The 15,161-nt window shown below is 45.7% G+C and overlaps 1 protein-coding gene across 5 annotated transcripts in view; it reads left to right on the top strand.

The window, feature by feature from the left end:
* Window positions 1-15,161, top strand: part of LOC149339303 (hemicentin-2-like) — a 222,111-nt gene that overhangs the window by 163,478 nt on the left and 43,472 nt on the right. For all 5 annotated transcript variants that reach the window (XM_089548049.1, XM_089548051.1, XM_089548052.1 and 2 more), the window contains exons 2-3: window positions 9,149-9,478; window positions 14,515-14,841. In XM_089548049.1, the coding sequence (XP_089404175.1) occupies window positions 9,149-9,478; window positions 14,515-14,841 (657 nt within the window). The remainder of the gene's footprint in view (window positions 1-9,148; window positions 9,479-14,514; window positions 14,842-15,161) is intronic.

Genomic DNA, 15,161 nt, shown 5'->3' on the forward strand with positions numbered 1-15,161 from the left:
GCTAGAAGCCCGTGTATAGTGCGATGACAGTGTGCGTTAGAGAACCCCAGGTGGTCGAAATCAACCGGAGGCCTGCCATACGCTGTCCCTTATAACCTGAGTCGTTTTGGGACGTTAAGCCTCGTAGAACCATAAAAACCACATTACGCCAACGAAAGGAAGCTGCTTCCTTTATTTCCGACTAACCTAAACTACCTCAATGAAGGGAGCCAATACAAGAAAAAAAAAAGCTATTAAGTCAGCTTATATCGTCTTTAGAAGTAGAAGTGATGATTACGGACAAGCGATGGGCACCACGGAGATCACCTGATCATACTCTTCTCGCCTGCACATTTTGTGCGGACTTAAGAACGCATGTATAGACAAAAGTAATACTGTTGTTTATTTCATGAAAATGGATGAGAGCTGCAAATTTTGCGAAAGTTAAACCCGTTCGTCTTTTCTTACTCTCGTTTCTTTGTTGGTGTTTGCTTCCAGATTGGAGAAACTTGTTGTTGAGATACATGGAAGAACTGTCAAGGCATGTACTGATGCTTGGCGGACTGTACATTTTTGAAACCAATAGACCCCCTTTCCCAGTAGTTAAATTTGTTCGTACTCTTCAACGCAATTTTACAAGGCAGCAACAGGTTATCTTCAGCAACATAAATCTCGAAAATGTCCGAGACTGTGAGCACAACTGCTCCACAAAAGTTTCGCACCTAAACAACGGCTACTGGTAAGCTTTATTTCACTGAATAAGATAATGTTATGAGCATGTGGAGCATTCCCAGCAAAACTGGAACGTGTCACGCGCCTTACTTGACCTTACTATGTTAAACAGTATCCATTTTAAGGCTTCCTAAAACGTTATTGTAAGCTATTAGCTCGTGCAACTAACGCATCGCCATCTATCCTTAAACTTTGCAACGATATCCATTGTTGTCGACACAGCGAAATGAATCGTTAGTTTATGTACAGGGTCGTCCACTCTTAGTCAGAATGCGCTAGCGGATGGCCGTGCTCTTTGGAGGGTCACTGCGTCCGAAACGGATGCGCATCGAAGCGAAGTGGCAGATGACACGAAGCACCACGTCCGGGTACACCTTCTCCTGCGCCACTTTGCTGCGATGAGCGACTGTGTAGCACGCGGTGGCCCTCTGAAGAGTGCGGCCATGCGCTAGCGGGTTCTGACTAAGAGTGGACGACCCGGTACAGTCTTGGTCAAAAAGTCTTAAGGCCACAGCGTTTAGCAGCAGCGAAATGATTGTCCCTAGAATGCTCCGTGTAGCGGATCATTCAAAACACAAGTCAAACAGGAAGCTTCTCTGCGTCCACAAGAAACCTTCTGCTACCATTTCAAAGTCATTCGGTCTTTAATAGTGCCGTAATGGTTCCATTATGCGGCTGAAGCGAAAAGCCTTTGGCCTTAAGACTTTTGACCAAGACTACTTGTGCCAATTTTTCTTTCAGAGCCAAACTCAAATATGTACTCGAACGTGTGCGCTGAAAACAAACACACACAAAAAAAAAACAAAGAAAAAACAAAGAAACTTGAAAATTTTTGCGGGTCACTACAGACAGGAATGGCACCGGGAAGCATCCAAGCAGTCTTCGCAGGAAGCATGTTTATGTTTTTCTCGGGCCCTGCCCTGTTTAAATCCAATTTGCCTCGTGCGGCTGACTGATTGTTTTGTACTCTGAACATCGGGGGAGAAAAGGGATAGGAGAAAAGGGTAGGAACATCTCAGCGAGAGAGAGAGATAGAGGGAAAGAGAGATAGACGGGAGAAAGAAAGAAAAATCATAACCTGAAAACGGTCAAGGAAAGACTAAGCGAGGGACTAATGTGCGCGCTGTACACGGGCGGAAAAATTTCCCAGAAAGCGAAAGGAGAGACTCGTGACGATTAATCCGGTTGAGTGAAGGCAAACGCGAGGGACAAGAGCAGAGCTCGTAATGCGGGCCCAAGAAACAAAGACCGGGAGCGCGCAGCGAAAAGGAAGACAAATGAAAGCCCAGAGAAAGATTAATTTCGTTCCCACGACGAGAGGAGAGCGCGCTTCAAGGCAAAGTTCTTCCTGTCTAGCGTCGGGATAAAATTGCGGCTGGCCGCAGTGCGCGGAGAACGTGCAAAAGAGGGACGATAAGTACTCGTTAGAACAAAGAATCGGACTACAACTGTTGTACTTGGCCTGATTATCTAAAGTAATATTTGAGCTGTGCTAGGCTTTGGGAGAAGCATGGTGGAAACAAGCGCACGTGTATCTTTAACGTCCACTGCTGCGATTAATTTATACTTCGCTTTACGCACACTGAAACACGTCGCATTCTCGTCCAAATTATACATATATATTTTATTTGTTGCGGAAAGAAGCAAGGAGTAGTGAAGATTATTTTATTGACGCGAAATAGATACCTACTGAAAGAAGTCGTTGCACAGCCCTGCCCTTATCAATGCAAAATAAATTCCTCGCAAAAAAATCCTAGAAGTCTCCTAGCATTTAGCTGCCAATTCTAGGAGCAGAAATTGATGGGAACAAGTGTACACGCTGGCGTCATTGGAAACATTAAGTCAATCAATGTTGTTTTTGTTCTGATGCGTTACGTTCCCAGTTAACTAGATCAGCATTTTCGCAGCCGGTCGTAATCTAAATTAACAAGCTGTTTTTTCCCCCTTTTTTTAGGGTTGCGGAAGCTCAGGTTTTCTTAATTCGTTTGCTTACTTTCGTTTGCCTAGGAGTTTGGTCACGAAAGTTACTATCAAAACTTTTGAAGAAGGGCACGCAAAAGACCGATGAGAGCCTTAACATGAACAGTTTAGCACGTGTGAAATATTTTACATGCTAAATATTGTAAGCCAGGACTGTCCTTCCATCACTGTGAAAAACAGCCATGTACACTACTCACCAGAGTCTTTATCGGACTGTGTTTTTCACGTGAGTGGTCTACGAAAGTTCATCGGGTACGGCCTCAAGGTTATTAAGCGGTGAATATATATATACCGTTGACCACTCCAAAAAGCCGTTAACAAACGGAATCGTTTCGGAACCAGTACGGCTTCTTTGATCACACAGATACAGACAAGCGAGCTTCTTTCGTATCTTTAGGAATATGATATCGCGCATTGTGGGCGAGTATATAAAAAAAAAAGCTTCTATTTATCCAGTTGACTCACGCAAAAGTCCATGCTGTTCGAAGTTTCTCCTCTGCGAAGACAGAGGCGCTTTCCCGATTTATTGTACGACCATGCTTGTCCTGGTGTTTGCCGCGGGCATAAATGCGTTGTTGACCCTGGCAACATCAGATTGATGTCCCTGGGAACACTTTACGATGTTTCCGGTTTCGACGACGTGAGCGCAGTTTGCAGTGAACGACGCTCGCCTAATACGCTGACAAGCATAGTCACACAGAGGCTCCGCTGTGTTTTATCAAAAAAAAAAAAAAATAGGCACTGCCATTTCTGCAGGTGTATGTGACATACAAACTTTACAGACTAAACAAACGTGCAATCTGACACGTAGTCTCGAAAGAGGATAGTAAACAGTAACAGCTGCACGAAGACGGCGGCAATGACTGCGGCACCAAGCTTCCGTGATTTTCGTTGTTAGTTCCGAGCTGTTTTCTTCTTCACTCCTGCCTCTTCATACGAAACCGCAACACACATACACACACGGATTCTGCGGTGTGTGAGCCACTCGCCTATCTTTTATAGCCTGAATTTTCGCTGTCGTGCCTTATGTCAGTCTCATTTTTTTTCTTCTTGGTTCATTCGCAGCGCGCCAAATGTCCTTGGACCCGGTGGCGCTGATGCAGGATTTTAGATCCGTGACGCTTTTCTTCGCTCTCCGTTGCTTGGCGCCATTATTTTTCCTTATCTTCCGCGGCGAAGCGGATTTGATTAAAGCGGCACAAAAGTGGAAATAGCGTCTAGCGGGCCTGAGGCGTAAACATTTTCGCCATCTATGTGCTTTGCTTCTCTCTTATCAAACAAACAAACAAAAAAGAAAGACGAAAGGCTTAGGCCACTTTCTGAGAAAAAGCTCTTCAGTTGAGTGAGAAAAATGGCCTCTGTTGAAGCGCCGTCTTTAACGTTTCCGATGGTTTCCTCTTATTTTCATCGCGCTGTCCTCAAGTTTCAGTTGGAGCGATGTCGATGCCTTAAGAATGACCAGCGTTTGTGCGTGGCTGTCATTGCTTGCTGATGATGTGAAAGCAGGTATTTGGACAAACCAGTCGGCGAATGTCGCATATTGTCGCCAACTTGGAGTTTTTTGAAGAGGTGCTACTTTACTTGCGGTATATAGAGGTGCAAATGACAGCGTCATATTTCACTTCATTTCCCAGTATATACCACACATCAACTTGTTTTCATACACAGCGACGCGCAGTTAAAATAAAAGTAACCTTTGGTGAGTTTTCGCTGCCTTACTACGAGTAATTTACTCGATTTTTGTCCGGTGAAATTATTTAGAGGTTTCGTGTTTCGTGTCCAAACGCCCTGAAATGAAAATGCTGCCACATAGACGCAAATTTGGAAGTTGCCCAACTTATATGACCGTTGTTACTTTTGTTGAGTATTAAAGCACTGCATTCCACTCTTATTAACGGGCAAACATCGCCCAGTCCGCACTAGAATGCGGGTTGAAACCGCTACTACGAACCCCGAGAACGTGTTGGGGATGCGGTACAGTGATGGTCGCAGGTTGAACGAGCCAGAATAGACTGGTTTCTGGAGCGAAAGCGTGCGGAGTCCAGCCTGTTCTTTAGTGAAGGACAGCGCAAAAATGGCACACCTTAAAGTGAGCTGACAGACAGCATCTTAAGCCACCAACATACGGTAGTATTGGTTCAGACAACAGCAACCACAACAAAAAAAGACGCACACAAAAAAAAGGGCAGAGGAAAGACAATGTGCGTCAGCTCATTACCTGTCGTTAAAGGGAAGTTAGCTTGCCGGTTGGCTTATGGCGTTGACTTGAAAAAAGCGCGGAAATACGGATGAGGACAGTGACAGAACAGGAGAGAGTGTTTCGAAATTCGCTTTAAGCGATTTTGCATTTTCACGCAGACCAACATATTAAAAGCGTCCTGTCGAACCGAACTTAAAAGCTGCGGGAAAAGAGCGGACTTGCACAATTTTTATTCTACTTCTAAGTAATTTGTTATGCTTTTTATTATTTTTTACACATTATGTGACAAGCGCAATAGAAGCGCCTGTTTGTAGTCAGCGTTGTCTTCTTTTCTTTCTCTCCTTTCACTGAATAAGCTCTCGCGGTTCGTAATCATGGTCTGTGGATGCCATAGGCGGCTTCAGTCCCCGGCAACGTCGTTGCGCAACACATTACCATGGAGACGTTTAGACAGAACAAGGGCAGGCACATGCAGTCAAGGTCAGATTCATAGGCGAAGCTTCACCAACAGCAAAAGTCTGCATATCATTTGTGGTAGTGCTCCCGCCGACGACCCTGCTAGTATTGTCTCGGGCCGGGGAGAGATCGTGCAGCGGCTCTCGAGAAATCACCGAGAAATCGATCATTCTGCTTTCTGGCAGATATCGATGGCTGTGAACACATTTATGTCCACAGCGAAATTACGTAAGTTTCTTCCAACACTGTGATTCTCTTCGCAGATCGTTTTTGTGTCTCTCTTGGATGAACAGTCTCGTCGGCTGCTACACAGTGCTCCTTATGGGGACGCGAGCTCAGGCACTCGCGTATACTTTGCGATATTTTTAATTTCGATTTTCTATGTGCGTACACCGGTTCCTCAACTGCTTATCGCGCTTGAGAATTAGCAAGGCGTGCCCAATATTTACTGTGCATTTATGTCAATTAATGGTAAACATTTGCAGACGCTTCAAAACCTGTAGCATTTTCAGTACTGCAATATAAGGGAACTTGTGAAATTTCACAGCTGAACTTTCAAGAATTAACGCGAATTTCTGTGAATTTGCCCAACGGGTTGAATTTTTTTAGTAATTACTAGTAAGCATGTGCGAACGTTTCAAAAGTCCTAGCATTTTTCAGTACTGTACTATAAGAGAGCAGGAGTAATTTCACTGCTGAACTTTAAAGAATTAACGAACTTCTGTTGATTTGTCCAGCTGATTGAATTTTTTTTAGTAATTACTAGTGAGCATGTGCGAACGTTTCAAAAGTCCTAGCATTTTTCAGTACTGTACTATAAGAGAACTTGTGAAATTTCACTGTTGAACTTTGAAGAATTAACGAGTTTCTGCGGATTTGTCCAGCTGATTGAAATTTTCTTAGTGTGTTGACTGTACAGCTCTACTCGTCTGTCTATTTTCTTCCACGCGTGACTATGTTCTTTTATAAAGTCCTGTTTTCCCGGTCTCCTTTACAGATTTCTGTTCGTTCTGATTTCCTTGCCGCATAAGCACCGCAGTTGTGAGCATTTAAATAGCGCCACGGACCAAAACTGCTGCATCCTATCCAGCACCACCGGTATAAGCAACGACATTAAAATCACCCGCTTATTTTAAACCTTTGACTACGACGCAATAAAAACGACGAATAGGTGCTTGCTCTCGTTCATATTAGATTTATGTCTTCAATATCGGCTGCCATTGGGAAACCAAAGGTTTTCTCACCATTCCGGAGAAAATAAAGGTGTCGCCTTATTGCTTTAATTCCTGGAACACCGAGGGTCTTAGCGCGATTTGTTTTCATTCCTTTTTTTACCACACTTCCTGAAAAGAAGCATTCAAAAAGGACAAAAGTATGTCCCAAAGAAGAGGTAACTGTGAGGAATAGTGTGAAGAAAAGTAAAAAAAAAAAGAATAGAGCGAAGAAAAGTCACAGAGTTCGAGAATCAGGAGACGACGACAAGCATCGAAGGGGCGTGAGTTTAAGACGTTAATCTTCTGCGTCGGTAGTTGCGAGAGAGTCGCACCCGGCGGTTCGAAGGTTGTGATCAGGCACCGGACACGGCCATTCGTCATCCAAAGACAAATTCTCGGCCCCAAAAAACGACTTTTCGCAGTTACGGGGCGAGCAATAAGACACGCGGCAACAGCACACCGGCAGAACGACTGAGGGGGCGAGAAGAAAGGGGGAAAAAAAAACGAAATGACGTTGAAGACAAAAAAAGCAGAATGGCAGACAGTGTATCGAACGGCTTCGCTAGAACCTCTCTCTTATTTTTCTGGCAGGCCACGTTCAATTCTGCCAATTGAAACGCTATAAAAAGAAATAGAAAGAAATAAAATCGGGAAACAAACGGCCAATCGCAATGGTTTCTTTGGAACCCGTCTTTCGCGCTCCCCCTCAGCACCCCCCGCCCCCCCTCTCTCGCTTCTCTCCTTCTGTTCTCCTTACTCTTGCTTTGTCAAGCACTCTTCGACAGCTGTCCTGGGAATCGTTGAACACTCGTTCGTAAGATCAATCATAGGTGTTTCTTCTCTGGTATTTGTTGCCGGAAAGAAGGAAAAAGGACAAAATGGCAATACGCTATCGGTTCTACATTGTTTTCAGCACTATGACTATTTTATAGGAGTGCTCGCAGCGACCTCGTTTCGGTGAAACCATTTTTACGCAATCTTCGTTGTTGTTCATTGCTCTCTTCACTGCGGCAATGGCCTGCTCTGCCTTCAAGGCAGCCTCCTGTCTGGCCTTTCTTATAACGAAAGAAGACAACAGATGAATATCGTAACATTTAAAAGCTACAGGAATGTGCTTAAAGGATGCTTTTTCTTTTTCTTGTCATTCATTTCTTTCCTGCTCGTAAATGCTTTTTTCGGTTCACTTCGAGAGAGTAGCAAGGGAGCATATGAATAGAAATGAGGCAAATGTAATTATATCTGACGTTTGAAATGTCATATTTAGCCTATTCCTCCAGATGTTTTCGCGCATGTTTTCCTTTACAGCGAATGGCTTCCTTCTCACTTGCTGTCCGGATAGTAAAATAAAAGTTATTGGTAGGCTTGTTAAGTTCAGGCCTGCGTTTAACTTCTCTTGTCACGCTGAGTGGAACATTAATCTTTTAGCGACGACAGAAGTTAAGATCGCAAACTGTCACGTCAAACGCATTTGGGAGAAGGATAAATCAGTGGGATAGAAGGACATCAGGCTCCACATTAGGCAGCAAGGGCTTTTAAAAATAAACGCTCTGTGTGCGATGGTCCGGAATTATAATTTTCGTTCTTAAGAAACTTGTAAACTTTTTCCAAGCTCGTATTTTATGTTAAATCTCGCAGGTACTGTGCTTCGAGGTTTTCATATTGTGGCGCTTAACTGGAATACTTGCGATGCCATGTTTGTAGTTTCCGAAAGATCCAGCTGCTTTGACTATATAATTTCGCCCACAGGTGGTATCACTGATTTATGACTGCGCCAGCACCTCGTTGTTTCGTCTTTAACCAGCATCGTTGCTTACTGCTTACCATCAGCCAGTGTACTGGCTTCTATGAGGCTTCACTCATACATAACCATGCCCCACTTCCACACTGCTCTGTTTAACGCCGTCGCCCGGTAGTCCAAGGGAACAAGTTAGGTTTGGTAGGAACGTTAAAAAAAAGCTGAAGTAATGCAACATTGAGAAGTCCTAGGTTCTTTTGTCCGTGAAGACATGAAAGTCTTTAGCCTTTGCTACAGTGACCCCATAATTGCTAATTAGACAGTCCATTCGACTGGACGACCTATCAGACATGCACGTCAAAGCGTTCAGGAGAATGGGAGCTCGCGTAGGTAAAGCGCACGACGGCCCGTTTTAATTTGTGTGAAATGTAGCTTTATAGTAAGTGGCACAACCAATTCTTGTCCAATTCGCCGTTTTTGCGGAGGTGAAGCATTTCTGTGTTTACTTCATAATGAACCCCTTCCTTAATTCTTTAGGACGATTTTCTTACTTCGCACGTTACACTCGAATGTTGTGATTGTCCATCAGGTAAACTAAAGCAATGTGGTGACATCACATGTGCATGGCATTGACACGGTAAGAACGATACATATTCCGCTTCGTAAAACATGCGAACTGCTGCTATTTATTCACTCTTAAAAATGTCGCTAAAGAAAACTTGTACAAGTTTGTGCGGACAAAATGTGCTGGTAACTGCCTCAGCGAATGCCTTGGCGCGTGCTGCGATCGTCCTTTGTGCTGTTCTGAACGCTGCTTACAATGGCCGCTCTCTTTCTCTGCCTTTCTCGCAGGCCAGGAGACGACGGTGACGGGCCTGGTGGGCGAGTCGGTCCGGCTCCCGTGCGACGTGGACGTGAAGCGCTGCGGCAACGTCTACTTCATCACGTGGACCAAGAACGTGTCCGACGTCTGGAAGCGCATCTACCTGTACAGCAACGACGTCGAGAAGCCGCTCCAGGAGCTGGCCAACCCGGACCGGGCTGATTTCTTCCTGCGCAACTCGACCGCGCAGCTCGAGATCTTCCCGCTGAGATTGGCCGACGAGGGCCAGTACAAGTGCGACGTCACCTACGTCAGAGGAAAATGCCCCTCCCTCTCCTACGCCAACCTCATCACTCTGGGTGAGAGAGAGCGCTCGGTGAAGGTCGCGAGGCGCAGTATTTCCGACACTGAACAATAAGACACCCTTAGCATTGCTTTGCGCACGTAATTAATCGAGAAAAAATTGGCAGTGGTTTAGCTCTGGTTAAACCTGGAGGATTGCGAAAGCAACGAGGAGAGAGAGAGGCGATGGAGAGCGCGCGGCAGCGGAGGCGGCCCCTGCACGCTAGTTGTGCGCCGCTACTGCGCATGCGCAACTGGCAAGCACGGCGGTGGCACCTCTGAGTCACCCGCGCAGCGACGGCGGCGGCGCGTCAGCTGTGCGCCGTGTGACGTCACTGCTACTCGCGCATGCGCAGTATGGCCTTTCGTCAGCTCCGCGAAATGGATCGGCGACTCGAGTAGTGTTGCTTTCGCAACAAAAAAATCAAAAGGTACGAACATATCGAACCTGCATTTTAGCATTAGACGCTGTTTTTTTTTGTTTTTTTTTTGCACAGCAGTTTTAGCCACAGGGCTCAGGTTTCTCAGGTTTCAACATAAACGGTAGCTAGATATGCATAGACTGCTATCCAGTGCAGATCTGGCAAATGCAACATCACTCGTGGAACATACGTTTGAGCTCAAACATCTTTCGCGTGTTCAAAGAAACAGTTTTCATTTTAGTAGGAGCTTTCACAAAGCATTTCTTATTTAGAGGAAGGCATGGGCTAAATACTACACAGTAGTAACTCTGGCATGTCACCACAGTGCATCTCTTAAAATTAATTTTGCGAGCCATTAGCCGCTCTCATACTGCGTTCACTCTTTCCAAGGCCGTATTGACAAAAGTTTGGTTTTCTTTTTGGTTGTTCTGTGCATAACTCTCCACGCAATTATGAAGTCATTTTGAAGGAAATATCGCATCTTACAGTAAATGCGGTGACTGTCATGAGTCAGTTGGATTCAATATGTTGTGCCTCAAAAACTCGAGAAGGGCTTAAATAGTAGATTCTGACATTTGAAAGACATACTGATTTAAAAGGTGGCATGAAGATAACTTTGAACGATGGGCTTTAAGATTTGATGGTCATCAGACGTAAAAAATAAGTGTAATTTTAAAAATTTAAAGTTGGGTTGGATGAGGATGATGAAAATTCTTAGTATATTTTTAAAACATAAAAACTTCACATCACTATAAAAGCTACTAATTTTCAAGTTATCCTCCTCGATGGTAATATAACGCTACATGCCCATTTCTCAAGTGCCACGGGAGACAGACTTGAACGACAACTCCAGAACTGCGTAAAGCAGTAAAACTTTCTTCCGAAATGATCTGTACATATATGAATACAAAAAAAAAAGAGAGAGAAGCTCGTAAGAAAGTTCCTCTTTCGTCGTTAGTGGTTCGCGACTATGCAAGGCGGAAGGACAATTCCGGCTACTCGGCACTACCGACCAGGAAGGGCCTCAATCAGATCGCTTCCGGTGGCAGCAGGGGACATAGTACGTGCATTGTTCATTCCGATAACCGGCCGGAATTTCAGTCGAATCGCCCCCTCTCGTTATTTCTTTTTTTTTTCTTTATCGGACAGAACAATGGAGACTCGAATGCTAAACGAAGACCGATATCATTGGCCCGCCGGCTCGTTTCCGAGCCGCACTCGGCCATCGACAGGCAGGCCGCATTCTACGATTGTTCCCGCGGGAGCGGTCATTTTATCTTCATATCCTAATTTCCACTCAGATTCCTGCTCATTTGTGGACTTCTCCGCGCTCATTAAGGGCAGGGGAAAAACGGAAGAAGCGGATAACACGAAAATGAGCACCCGCGAAACCTCAGAACCGCAGAAACGGCGTGTAGCGCTCAGTGAGATAAAAAAAAAAAAAAAACTGAGTGAGTACGCCGGGCAGAAAAACTGCAGAAATATCGTGTCCGAAATTTATACGAAGGCTAATTGATCTTGCCCGCCATTTTGCTTTCTTCGGTCGCTTTTTTGTAACGAACTCAAACGTAACTTTTCGGCGGTAGTGAGCCTACCAAGTTCGGCTGTCATTTAGCAGTCCCTCGTCTATTTTTTCTTCTCTTTCCGTGTTTTTAATAGGAAAGAGAGTTCCTTCAAAGAGAGTGTCTTTTCAAATGGCCACAATTCCTTAGCTAAGGGCCTTTTCGCCTTTTCATGCTAGTTCCTAATACGTTTCTGGAGGACATTTTCTTTTGCAGGACAGAATAAATCATAAAAACGTTGTCCGCTAATGGACTCTGCTTTAATTTATATACTATCTTATCAACCCCGCAGTGTAATACCGACGAGCGTTTTTCGCAATTAGGAAAAGAGCTACCGTACCTTGAACTTGCATGGTGTTTTTCTGTTGTGGTACTGTTAATCTCTAATATTAATTTTTCCCCGTACACTAGAGAGATAATTCGGGAAGCGCAGTTTCACGAATGCAAGAGGACTATTCTCAAAGGTCTCGCTTAGTTTCACATCGTCTATAATGTCTTTAATAAGCATACTTAGTTGTTTAAGGTCACTGCGGTGGCTCAATGGGTTTGGCACTCGGCTGATGACACTAAAGACGCGGGTTCGATCCCGGTCGCGGCGGTCGAATTTCAATGGAGGCGAAATTATAGAGGCCCGTGTACTGTGCGATGTCAGTGCACGTTAAAGAACCCAAGGTGGTCGAAATTATCCGCAGCCCTGCACTACGCCCTCCCTGATAGCCTGAGTAGCTTTGGAACGTTGACCCCCATAAACTTAACCTAAACCAAACTTATTTGTTTAACTGTGGCGCTTCGAGCAATATGAAATATGATTAACGCGAACGCATAGCACGGCTTATACGTAGCGCTTACGCTCGTGTTTTGACGCGGCAGCGAATTATGTGAGCTTCAGCGTCACGAAGCAAATAGTATACTACTAATTTTGAGCCCCGGCTCTCGAGCAACTGTCAGCGGACACTTCGGCCGAGAAGGAGCGCCAGCATCGAGCGCTATGTAGAAAATACAAATTGCAGAAACGACAAAATAAAAGCTACCGCCGGCCCGTCCGAGACATAGTTTATAAATTTCACGACGCCACGCCGCATTCCCTTTGAGCCCCTTCGTGGAGGCGGCCCCGTTAAAGCCCCCTGTGCGCGGGCTCGGGAGGCACCCAAACCGTAACCGCGAAGACAAATGGACTGCATCCAGAGCCGGCATCCCTTTTTATGGATGTGTTCCGTGGCCGTCCCTCCGTTCGTGAAGCTTCTAAAGGACGCTCGCGTGCGGCTCTCGCACAGCTACTGTTTCCGCCCTCTCACTAGCCTCGACTAGCGGCCGTATATCAGCGAGAATAATGAAAAGAACGAACGGGCTACGGCCATTAGGCTTAGCGGGAAAACGGGGCAAGGTGCGTCCGCGTTGTATATCGCTCGGAGCGACAATGCGACCAGAAATCACTGCGCGCTTAAAAGCGCGCGGCCGCGGAGAGTGGTTTAATGCGAGCGCTAGCACCAGAAAGTGTCGAGAATGCGAATATTCCCGCCCCGTTTCGAGCTGCTTTTGCATTCTTGGCTAGCCGAGACGCGCTTTCGTGTGCCGCGGCTAGCGTAGCCCGCGTCAGTCGACCGCGAGTCGCTCATCTTCTTTAACCTCGAAGAGGACCGCAGTTTAATTGCTCCTTTCCTCTGAATGCGGCTCGTATAGCATATCACTGCTATGAAGCGAAGTACGTTAATGCAAGCTCACACGATTGCCTGCGCTATAAAGACACATACGCAGTTCACTTTGCCGTGCAGTCTGGGTAAGTAGGTTGGACTGTGTTTTACTCAGAGAGCGGAAAAGGGCCAAGGGCAGGCAGATTAGCCAGAGACGGTTTTGGTCGGCTGTTTTTCGTGGAAGCAAGAGTTAAGGGACACAAGCTTGACGTTTAAAAAATTAAGCTTTTTACCGTTGTATGAGCTTAAGTCATCACGTCTCAGCATGTGAAGGCTAAGTAAAATAGTGCGGCATATTTTATATTAATTCGTTGAAAGAAGACACCCTCTATACCTATATACTCTCTATATACTCTCTATATACACCATCTATATACTATACGATGCTGCCGCTGATCATCATTCAATATCAAGAGAACATAAGTGCACCAAGAAGAGCTTACTAAAAATTCCTATTCCATACAATACACCCATTCTATTTTGGTAACCGAATTAGGGTTATGCCAGCGTGACGATACACTGTATACACAAGGGTGCCTGCTAATTTCTGTTTTCTTATCAAGGTGTATCAGCGTGGTCCTAACTATCTTTATTCCGGTTTAGATGAGCTGGACGTTCATAATGAGTATTCAAAAACGAAACCAGAGAGAGGATATGCGCAACGAAGCACCGAGGACAAACAGGCGCTGACTACCAGCTGACTTGAGAAGCCAAGCAAGCTGATATTAACCGCGAAGGCGCATGAAAGATAATAAGAAGATTTGTGAAGCCGGGCAGAGCGGACATGTGAGCGCTTCCAAATAATCCTTGAGGTCCTGGCTACCTACATCAGTTCCGCGATAGTAGAAAGGGCTGAACCCTAGTACAGTATTCAGTGCCACTTCCATGAGTTATGCGGGGGAAACGTTCTCGACACTCTGCGAAGTCCCGACGATGTGCATCTCATTAAGTGATAGTGGCATTAATATGCGTCGGGTGGCTATCGCTGAAAATAATATCGTCCTTAGCGTCCACAAACCGCATATCCACCGAGTGTAAAATCTCTTGGATCTTCGAAAATGAAAAATCTTGACTTCGTTCGGGGGACGTTTCCACTGATCTGTGTCAACACTGCACTCAGGCATTCAAGTATTTCACTGCCATTTTTGATCTGGCTAAAACTGCTTCCGTTTTCCTACGTTCTGAGAAAACCTGACGACAGCGCAGCCTAAATCTCATGCAGATGAGTGCGAGATTATATAATCTGGTTCAGTGTTGGTAACTATATGTGAGTTTTAGTTTCCTCTGTTGCCTGGAGGCCGCGAATATTTTTCTGAACAGCGTTTTCAAGCGCGTACTTGAGTGCCTTTGTTTGAAGTTTCCCGCGCATTTCGTGCAGCAAAGCCGAGCGTTCCTGTGATCGAGATGCAAGGCCAGACGCTGGAGAGTGGCGCCACCGTGGGGCCCCTTCAGGAGGGTGACGTGCTCAGCCTGACGTGCAAGACGTTCGGCGGCAAGCCGATGCCCAAGGTGGCCTGGTACAAGGGCGACCTCCAGCTCTCGGCCACTGTGGACGAGAGCCGCGGAGAGCGCGGCGCCGGGGACGTGTCCGCCACGTTCGCCACGCCGCTCAGCCGCCAGGACCTCGGCTCGCGCTTCGAGTGCACTGCCACCAACGAGGCCCTCGAGCAGCCAATCCGCAGCTGGGTCGAGCTGGACTTGCACGGTAGGTTCTTCTGTCCCTTTGGCGAAACCACCAGTGTGAATTGCCATCCGTCTTCCTACGCTCTAATCAGAAAGGAGCAAAGATGGAGTAAACTGTACTCCAGTGCGCTAGAGGACAGTTTACTCCCTCTTTACTCCCATATAGGTGTATTAGTGTTTAGAGTGTATTACGCTTTTAACGAAAATCCCATGACGTGTTTTTTTGTTTTTTGCTAGTTGTTGCTGAGCAGGGGTAATTTGGTATAGTCCGCGGCAGAAGTTGGCTTAAGAAAGAAACGGGGGAAATAGAAACCTGTCAGTTCGAGAAATTAAAATGCAGAA

The sequence above is a fragment of the Amblyomma mixtum genome, chromosome 6 (genome assembly GCF_055824585.1).
Source record: "Amblyomma mixtum isolate Tamu chromosome 6, ASM5582458v1, whole genome shotgun sequence".
Taxonomy (NCBI): Eukaryota; Metazoa; Arthropoda; class Arachnida; order Ixodida; family Ixodidae; genus Amblyomma; species Amblyomma mixtum.